The following is a 10,592-nucleotide window of genomic DNA, read 5'->3' as shown; positions in this document are numbered from 1 at the left end:
CAGGCCTACTTGCTGCTCTCAGGCATACATGATTTCTTTCATAAGTTTCATTGACAAAGAAACAAATAACAGTTATGCTCACAGAAGGGGACCCTGTACCTTTTTCCAGAATTTATAAGCACTTACTCAGATGACAGCGCTTGGAAAAGGTCAGCTAAAGTCCTTTTATCCTTTTAATCCTTACGGTGAACAGTAGACTCTTGAAAAATAGTCCACTGAATAAAGCATTAAGTTCATTTCATAAATTTAAATTTTGATCATTCATAAAAGATGATTATTCAGGTTATGTTCACTGGCTGCTGAGTTTGCAATGAGCATGCGGTTTGTCAGATCCACTGATCGTTCGTTGCATGGGGGATTGTTTTGGGGTTATTTTAGCAGTGTGTGAGCTTTGTTTTATTTTTTAACTTTGCAGTGATTTAGTCACTGACAAAACAACGTGTGTAATTAAGATTATTATTATTTATTTATTTTTGTTTATTTATTTTCAGAAAAAACCTTCCATTGGTTACTTTTAATAAATTTTTTCGTATATTTTTTTTTGGTCCATCCAAATTGAAAACAGTAAAAAGACAAGAAAAGTAGTTTGTGGTTCTGTGCTCTGAGTTGCTGTGCTCTTGTATGTTAGGGTGAGATAATTAGGTTTCAGATAGTTTATTGGTAAGAATAAGATTGTCTGCTGGTAGCATTTTGCCAGGAATGTCTGTATGCGAGCAGACACATCATCACATTATTTTCGAATCTGGAGCCCTGTTGTCACAAGGTTTCTCTGTGGCCTGGAGCAGGATGGACACCCTGGGCTCTTTTCCAATCCTCTCGGCTTCTCCTTTTTACGCCTGACCAGATGAGCAGCTCACTGCCTGTCTGCATCCTACCGGCTGGTACTCCCTCAATGCTCCTCCTATCTGTGAGCTTTCAGCCTGCTGGAAAAAAAGAGAAAAGAGGGAGGGAAAAAAATCAGTTCATGGGCAGAGGGGAAATGGCGGGGGGACCCATGGCATAAAAGAGTGATGTCACAGTTGCCTGGACCTATTTCAGCCTGACCCCTGGCAGGAGCACTGTGGACATTCTCCAGAGCCGCTCTTAAAACCTGGATCTGTGTGCGCTTTTCCCCTTGTATCTTTCCCATGTTTTCTCAAAATGCAGCATCAGTATATCTCTGTATCTGAATGGTGAACTTGTATTTTAAAAATTCTGAAGTAAGCCCCCTTCACCTCCCCTCTTAGTTCAATTAGGCAGGAGAGAGCACTCCCCCTGTCTTTTTTACCTCTCACCGCTTTGCCAGCTGTGCAGCAGAAACCGCTGCCAAAAGAAACACAAGCTTACGTCAACATCAATATAAGGAGCCACTGCTTCACACGAACCCAAAACAGAGACACCAGGACGTGGGAAGGGGGTGTATCAAAGAGGTGGAGAGGGACAGAGAGAGAGCGTGTCCCCTCCTTCTCATTCATAGACATAATATACTCAGCTACCTGTTTGTCAGCCCAGTGCACGTAGAGCGGAGACTCGATTACCTTTCTCTCTGCCTTCAGCGTAACTCTCATTCATCCTTTCTCTCTCTCTCCTCGTCTTCGTGTCTCTCTGCTCTCCCTGTTTCCAGTCATTCAGAATCGGAGGACAACACCACCTGCGACCAGGTAAAAAAAAAAGAAAGAAAAAAGGGGGGGGTCCATTGATATCCTTTTTGTCATCTGCAGTGATCTTGATGTATGAGGCGTGTGACGTGATGTGGGAACTGTGGAGGGAGGGAGGAAGGGGGGGGATTCTTCATTCATGTCTTTGTTATTGCAAAAGGCTGCTACATGAGTGAGGCAGCGAGAGGTGGAAAAGCACGAGAATCATTTGCGTCAGTGTGCTTGAATACATTTGAAGTCAGCCTAATGTTTTTTGGATTATTTTTTGCCCATTTTAACACATGCAGACAGCTTCTGTAGAGAGAGTGAGTGTGTGTGTGTGTGTGTGTGTGTGTGTGTGTGTGTGTGTGTGTGTGTGTGTGTGTGTGTGTGTGTGAATGAAGGAGAGAGTGCATGTAGCGAGTGGTCCGTGGGCTGTGTAGGTATTAAAGCTAGGAGTGAATGAGCTGCCTGTGTTGTGCATCCAGCCGCTTATGCTTGGCATGTCCTCCATGTGGACCTGTGGGAACATTTCCGAAGTGTGCACACACACACACACACACACGCGCACACACACGCACACACACACACGCACACACACACGCACAGGGAGAAAGGGAACACTGTGTATCCACTAAGGGCTCTCCCCTGTCCCTCCAGAGAGCACCGTTATCAGGCTGCTGATGAAGCTGCACTGTTGGGCACGACAGCGTTGCTAGTGCTCAGCTGACAACATAGTGGATAACACAACAACAGAAGAATGCTTTTATTGACTTTCATTAAGAAAGTGTTTAAAAATTGTTCTCCTCTCTATAGTAGGATGCTTTGAATGTCCCTGTTTGCATTTTTGAAGACAATAATATTTAAAGACGAATTGTCTGCAGTAATGCAGCACTGGTAGTCAGAATGTAGGTTATTTTAGTTTAGAGAAAAAGCACCAATATTTTTTTTTTTTTTTTTTTTTTGTGGTGAAATTGTCAACTGGTCTGTGGTTCTTTCGCATCCCAGTGTCTGGATTTGGCTTTGATTCTTCCTGAAAGAATGGAATATCGGTGTAGTACCAATTGAAAACTCCCAAACTATTGATTTTTTTCTTTCCTCTCTTGGTGTGCTCCTCTCAAAAAAACAGTAGCTTCTGGGAGGGAGGCACCTCGCCTGCCGCCTTCTCGCGCTCTCTCACACACACTCTCTCTCTGTAGTCAGTGAGGATACTGGAAGATAAATTTAGCCCTCCAGCTCTCCTTCCATCTGCTACCACATGGTTTAGGGCCGTTACCATAGGAACCACCGCTGGGTGCCCATTAGTGCGAGAACGGGAAATTGACAATATTTTTTTTTTAAAGCCATTTATACAATATTCTCTTTCTTTGTGTGGGTGAATGGACATGTCATTTAAATAGTTTAGTTTTTTTCCCTTTATTTTCTCTCATTTGGCTTGTTACGTTTCAGTATCTCGTGATTTTCGAGCAGTTTCTGCAGACTGTAACTGTTACTGTATGCACACTCAGCACTGCAACCATTTGATAAACTTGAGGAAAATTTCATATTGTGCCAGTGTAGGTTTGTCAGGTGTGCAATGAAATAGCTTGTATTATATATCGCTGATATCACTGCCTTCTGAGAAAAGCTTTTTTCTTGTTTTTCTTTTTTTTTGTCACTAAGCGTGGACTCAACAGCTTGAACGCATAACAGTGGAACAAAGCCATGGATTGTGTAAGATTTGAAAAGACCTACCATCTTCTTAGAAAGCATATCAGGCGTAACTTTAAATGGTACACCACCCATTCTTATAACACAACGTTGGACCTCACAGGGAGAGTATAACAGAAAGTATTAAAATAAATACAGCATAAATGTTCTTGCTTGGCAAAAACCTGGCAGCTACATTACCTCCTGCACATTACCCATGTTTCCTGTTAGCAGAAGCTACTGGAACTTTGAGTATCAGAGGTTTGGTAAGTTTACTTCCCCAAGAAGAGTTTACTCAAGAATGCACTTTGGTTAACTGACACCCAATTTTTGATAGAAATGTTGACATTCTTGTGTGTTGGTTCTGTATTTCTGTTTTATGATTATCTAAACTAGATGCTAATTAGCCATGTGCTCATGGACTTGCATGCTAGTTAGCCTGATTTGAGAGAACAGTGGTTTAATCCTATTTGATTATTAGTTTTAAAAATTTCATTCCGTTACCACATAACTCCTACCACCCCCCTTTAAAGGCCTAAGCATTGAGGAGTTTTCTGTTTTTAATATTATTTAGACACAAGCTACAGTCCTTAATGGCAATTATGATATATGCAGTGGTTGGAGACAGCAGCATGACTAAAATTATTACGACCGTGTGCAATTAATTTCCAGTCTTGTTGCACTTGAAAGACCAGGACCAGATACACGCCCACCTACAGTCAGTTGATGTTTTCCAAAGGAACTTTGGTGCCATAAAATGGCAGTAAGATGGAGCCTGTCTGCTCTCAGTCTGAGTGGGGGCAAGTTGGCATTCAGAGTGCAGCCAGAAATTCGGAAATTCTTTCACAAATAGGACTGCGATTTACCTGCAAAATCATACAGGCGCTCAGCAGTCCTACTTCTATATAGGAATGTAATCAGAATATGACCAGTTGTCAACCAGTTGAGTGAAGATTCCTGTTACAAAGAGACACGTCACAGATGACTGATTGCAACTTGTTGACAATCTATCTGCATTTAGAAATTAGATGACAATTATTTGCAAACCTTTCCAATCGGAAAGGGGCCATGGTTCTTTAAAGAGAGATTGCCTCCCATCAGGCACTACAAGCAATTGCCTTGTGTTTCAAAGTGGTCTCCCAGAAGCTGAGGGTGTTGCACGCCCAAGTTCAGGAACCAGTTAGTAACTGTAACTACTTGCAATTAGTTGCCAAATAAATAAAATAAAAATCTCAGTGCATTCATCAGACAAGCACCATTTGTTGTGAAATGGAAGGAGGTTGCCTTCTATTTTTAGTTTAGTGTGACTGGGCTGTTACCTAGCCCATGTAATTAATTTGTCAGACATTAAAAAGACCTGAAACAGTTACTAAAATTCAAGAACTTTTGAAAATAATAAAAACAAACAACAACCAGATAAATGTTTGGGCTTAACATTGTTCTGTATTTTCACTAATGGAGGATAATAAAGGATAATGCTCCTTTAACCCCAAGCAATTCTAGGTCTAACAGCCCTTCAAGTAAAAATCCAGCTTTGCTTGCACTGAGCCTTGTGAAAGTTCATGCAGAGAGTAGATATGTGAGGTGAGGGGTGCAAGGAGAAATGTTTGGCTCGTTTGTGCATTGGCTGCACCCATGCTATGTGAGGTGTAAATGAACAGTTCATAGTTAACTTTGGAGCAAGTGAAAATGAGCCAATTTTTTTATTTTATTTTTTTTATTATTTGACTAGTTGTTAGTAGCTGTCATTGTCACCTTCATGCAGAGAATGCACATGCAAACAACTCTCAGACGTGTTAATTCGAGTTTTACAAACAAGAGTCTGCCTTCCCACTACAAGCTATAAGCCCTGGTAGAGACTACCTGATTGGCCTACATTTAACACTTACTAGGCTTATGGCAAGAGAGCTATGATCTCAATGGTCCTCTGCAAACTGCACAAATTCTATAACTCTCCTATACTATGCTTGTTTTGCTGGTAGTATAAAGTGATTGTTTTTTATTCATCCAGTATTGGCACGTATACTCTTCTCACAAGTTAAATCAAAGATGGTTGTCAACCTGTTATCAGTAATTTGGATAGTATCCAGCAGCTTTGCCGTCTTCCACCAGAATGTGGGTGTAGAAACCAGCTGGTCAGTGCGTGGGATGCCTTGTTTACTGTTTCAGCATGCTGGCATAAAGTAACACTGGGAATTTTCTTCAGTATCTCCACTGAGTCACCTTTTGTATGCACTCACAGCTCGCAGCCATCCGTCGCCTCCGTTTGGCTTGGCCCTTTTTAAAATATCTAAAATCATCAGTTAATCCGATGAAACAGGTAGAGTCCTTCACATGTCCTGCAATGTGGCAGCACTGTATGTTAGCACAGTCTGATGATCATCAATTTGCATTTGATAGTAGACGACACAAGGTAACCTTCAAAAGCTGCAATTTCATTAACACCAAAGATGAAAAAGGTGCTTGTAAGACAGCAGTACGAGTGTGAAAGAGTACAAGTGATCACTAAGTCAATTTCATAATCAAACCATTAGGACATTATAGTTCCACAATCAAATGGATCAAGTGGCAGATTCTCTGGTTTTTTGTTGTTGGTCATTTTCTGTCTTGCAGCAGAAAGATCAGACCAGTTTTATGGGAGTGGGCAGTATGTGTAATGTGTTGTCTGACATAATGATATTCTGCAATCGTTAAGAAATAGGCAATCACTAAAGACCAAATCAAATGATGTTATTTGAATGTTCAAGTCACAGTTGGGTGCGCATACTGCTTCTCTCAGGGAATATTAACAGAATCATCACTTTTACTGCATGCTGATATATTTTACAACAAAACATTACATAAACCATTCTAATTTAAAACAGGCAGCAGCCGCGGGAAAGCGAAAGATGAATGTTATGACACATAGAGTGATTATGCAACACAAAACATAAATATTCCTATCTGGCAAACAGAGAGGCCAGAGGGTTATCTGTTGAACTCAGTGTTGAACTGTATGCACTATCCTATATAACGACTTGTTTGTTTTTGCAGATCTACATGTTGAGAAGACAAAGGAATTGTGCATTGAACTGAACCAGCTGAGCAACAGAGTCTGTGTGATTCATGATGGAATGCTTAATGCTTGGATGGCAGAGGACTTCCTCCACAGCACATGGCATATCACAACTGCATTCGTTGATGCTACTGTTTTACATTTGATGGCATCGTTCCTTTGTCAAGCAATAACAATTTGAGTAAAACAAGCAAAAAATTATGAAGTGAAGTCAAGGTGGATATTTTGATCAGATTTGCTCACATTAAACTTCTTACCCAGTTAATGCTTTGGCTTTAACTCTGTAGCCTGGCTCAGGCAGACGCATCCTACGTGTCTACCTGAGGCTGTCCTTCCATTTTATGGAGGCCTTGCATAGTCGCCTGACCACTGGGGAGCAGTCCGGAGGTCAAGAACATTCTCAGAAGGAGTCTCCACAGCAAGGCCCTCAGTCCAAGTCTCCCCCCCAGCCCTGTCAACAACAGCAAACCGGCTCCCCAAAGCCCCATGGCACATTACAGCAGCCCAAACAATCCAGAAGGCAGAATCCAGAACGCAAACGTCTCAGACACCAGCGGCAGAGCATTGACTCAGATACAGCACCGGCGAATAAACAGGAGGCATCGACAGCAACGAAACCAACCACAGGTTTGAGTTTGACTCCAGAAATCCCACCTTCCTCAGCAGACGAGCCTGCCCAGTCTAAACCAGAAACCCAGGATGGGACCCCAAAGCAGAAACGTGAGCGTAAGCCTCAGAGACCAGGGAAATATGTTTGCACTTACTGTGGCCGTGCATGTGCTAAGCCTAGTGTTTTACAGAAACACATTCGCTCCCACACGGGTGAAAGGCCCTATCCCTGTGCCCCATGCGGGTTCTCTTTTAAGACCAAGAGTAACCTATACAAACACCGTAAATCTCATACCCACCGGGTGAAGGCAGGCCTGGCACTTGGGGAGTCGAAATCGACAGCGGAGCAAGCCACAGAGTCGGACGAGGAAACGAGACAGCTATCATCAGCTTCTTCTGTTTCAGAAAGACAAGACAGTGGAGCCTCAATCAAGAGTGTTGAAACGGACATGGCCAAAGATTGCCCTGGAGGAAACAATTACTCCTATGCGGTGAAAAAAAGATTGGCCCTGCGCCTAAGCAGAGGAAAACACACTCCTCAAGACTCATCTGATGAAAAGGCGTCATCTTTAGCTTTAGGTAGTAGAGGTAGTACAGAATCTGGCTATTTTTCTCGCTCTGAAAGTACAGAGCAGTCACAGGACAGCCCCCCCAACACAAGTGCCAAAAGCTATGCTGAGATCATACTTGGTAAATATGGACGCTTTGGACACCTACAGAGGATGTCTCGTCATCAAAACCAGCATCCCTCTGGTGAGGAGGACAAAAGCATCTCATTCACGGTGCCCAAGAAACAGGTCATCGACCATATAACCAAACTTATCACCATCAACGAGGCAGTGGTGGATACCAGTAAAATTGACAGTGTAAAACCAAGGAGATTCTCACTCTCCAGAAAGAACAGTTCTGAGTCTCAGAAGAGTTCAACTGTGAAAGAACCGCTCATTCATAGCCCCAAGGTTGGCGATGTGGGCTATAAAAGCAGCGGCTCTATCACTATGGGAGTTCCATGTGAAAAATTTCATCACCCACCCTCAAATATGGAGCAGCCAGCTAGCCAAACGTCCACCACCCCGCTGGTGCGAAGTCATTCAATGCCACCTGAAGCCAGTTTATTTGAGACCACCAGTGGCGGCCAAAGCAAATGTCGCCTAAGTCAGTCCTTTGACGAACGACAGCCTTCACGTCGTTATGGGATGCTAAGACGACAGCCAGCAATTGAAATTCCACTTGGTACAGAACTTACAAAAGAGGAACACGAGGATTCTCTTTCATTTTACTCTGACAGCTTAACCACTGTGCCTGACTGTAAGCAAAGTCAACCACAGCCATATGAGTGTGAGGCCTGTGGCACAGGATGCAAAGATTGGGTAGGTTATAAAAAACACAAGCAGAGCCTGTGCCTATCACATCAACCCATCAATGAAGTGGTAATTAGTCAAATGGAGTGTTCACAAGTAAAGAACAGTGCAGTCAGGGCAGGCGTTTCAGTAATGCGCAAGAGAAGGAAAGAGGAGAGTTTTGAATTTGATGACCCCTCTTCTCCTTCTTTACCTTGTTCTTCCCTGTCTTCAGGCCAGTGCAAAGATGAAAGCAGTGGAGCTTATGAGGGCCAGAGGAAGCCTGCATTGCAAACTTGTTCAGTAATTCAGCATACTAGTTCCTTTGAAAAACAAGAATCCTTGACTAATGAGAATCCAGGTGCAGAGGCAACAAAGCACTCTCCACCTCATGAAGATCATCAGCTGTTGCCTCAAAAACAACCTCAACAACATGTACCAAAACTAGCAGCCCGAAAGCTGGTCCGCCAACACAATGTGCAGGTTCCAGAGATCCTGGTGACAAAGGATCCCAACATGAGTACAGACACTTCAGCCGAACCTACCACCACAGCAAAACATCAAGAGAAACTAGATGAATTTCAGTGGCCGCAGAGAAGCCCCTCTCTGGCACAGCTCCCTATTGAAAAGCTTCCTCCAAAGAAGAAGCGGTTACGATTAGCTGAAGCTGCCCAGTCATCAGGAGAATCTAGTTTTGACTCTCTGTCCCTGCCCCGCAGCCCTAGTCAGGATAGTAGTGCATCATATGCATCCAGTCGCTCCACGTCCTTTGAAGAGTCAAACAGACAGGACATGGACGTTGCAACATCAACGCCACTAAGGAGATCAAGAGCTCTTCATATGCTGACGGTGCCGGGGGTGCATCAGCACAGAGAGATGAGGCGCTCAGCATCTGAACAGGCCCCTCACGACCCACAACAGAGTGTCCTCATGGCTGAGACCCGCAGTAAGTCTTTTGACTACAGCTCTCTGTCCCCTGAGCGCTCTGCAGTTGGGTGGAGAGAAAGAAGAAAATGTCTATTAATGAGACACACTGCTATCAGTGATCCAGATGAGGAGGAGGAGGAGTGTACGATCCTGAGCCGTGGTCCTGAATATCTCAACCCAAGCAGATCTTCTCAAGCAAAAAGCCCAACTTCTGTACACTGCAGCAGGCCCTCTTCTTCTTCTCTATCAGGGGACACTGTTTTACATAATCCAGTGGAATTGCAGTGCAAAGATATCTTTTCTCAGTGGAAACTTACTCAAAATATTCAGTTGATTGGGAGCACAGAACTGTCCCTTCCTCATGACCCATCTACAACTGTAAAAAAGGAGACCTATACAGAGCAGGCCCTTGCTCCTGCACCACAGCAATATCATACGCATGGACCATCAGGGGCTGCCAGAGCCCGCTATCTCCCCATGTCTACAGGGCTGAAACTAGAGATTCCTCCACAAGACGATGACTACTCAGTAAGTCGCTCCCATGTTCGCCAGTCTGCCCCTAACATCAGTTCCAATCTTGAAATATTGAGGCCAGTCACGGATCCAGCAGTTGCAGTCCGCCTCCAAACAGACACACACATCCCTGCATGCGCCATATACACCACATTGTCTCAGTCCTCCTCCCCTAGGCCCCAGGAGGCAGTTAGTGCTGTCCCACAAAGTGCAGGTGTTTCAACAGCTGAACAAAGACCCCACAGGGACATGAGTCCAGATCTTCAACTGTGGTCTGATGATAGCCTCAGGTTATCAGGCTCAGGGGGCAATAAACGGATGCTTTCCCCCTCAAACAGCATGGAGCTGCCTCCAGAGTCACAGCAGCAGCAGAAAAGAGTAAAAGAAGAAGAGGAGAGGGAGATGGGTTGTTCTGACAAAGCAACAGTTGAGACTTGCAAGCACAAGCTCAAACAGGAGTCATGTTTACCTGCTATTTGCTCTCCCGTCTCGCATGTTGGGCCTTCATTCCCCAGTCTGCTGTCCAGCACCTGTAACAGCTGGTGCTATTTAAACTACATTAAACCAAACCCTTCTGCTCTGGATGAACAGAAGCCCTCAGTGTATTCGTCGTGGTCTACTAGTGGCTATGACCCCAATCCACCTGGCCTCTCCAGCAAGACAGTTCTCTCTCTGCTTCACTGCAAGCAGAGGCTCAGTCCATCCATATATACACTATCCCCCATGTCAGTGCAGGCAGCAGAGTCAGTGGAGCAAGAGGACGACAAAAGACCCTCCTCCACAGAGGTAATTACAACACTGACCACTGATTACACCTGTCGGTAGACCTAATCATTACTGTTG

The 10,592-nt window shown here is 44.0% G+C and overlaps 1 protein-coding gene across 3 annotated transcripts in view; it reads left to right on the top strand.

Moving 5' to 3' along the window:
• Nucleotides 1-10,592, top strand: part of hivep3a (HIVEP zinc finger 3a) — a 60,003-nt gene that overhangs the window by 33,550 nt on the left and 15,861 nt on the right. For 2 of the 3 annotated variants that reach the window (XM_013913742.1, XM_005744683.1), the window contains exons 3-4: nt 1,604-1,640; nt 6,339-10,535. In XM_013913742.1, coding sequence (XP_013769196.1) covers nt 6,702-10,535 — 3,834 coding nt within the window. In that variant the 5' untranslated portion in view covers nt 1,604-1,640; nt 6,339-6,701. The remainder of the gene's footprint in view (nt 1-1,603; nt 1,641-6,338; nt 10,536-10,592) is intronic. The other variant, XM_005744682.1, reaches the window with a different exon arrangement.

The sequence above is a fragment of the Pundamilia nyererei genome, unplaced genomic scaffold (assembly GCF_000239375.1).
Source record: "Pundamilia nyererei isolate P.nyererei 1_Seehausen unplaced genomic scaffold, PunNye1.0 scaffold00148, whole genome shotgun sequence".
In the NCBI taxonomy this organism is placed as follows: Eukaryota; Metazoa; Chordata; class Actinopteri; order Cichliformes; family Cichlidae; genus Pundamilia; species Pundamilia nyererei.
Note: the sequence above shows the minus strand (reverse complement) of the source record. Positions and strands in the feature narration are given on the sequence as shown.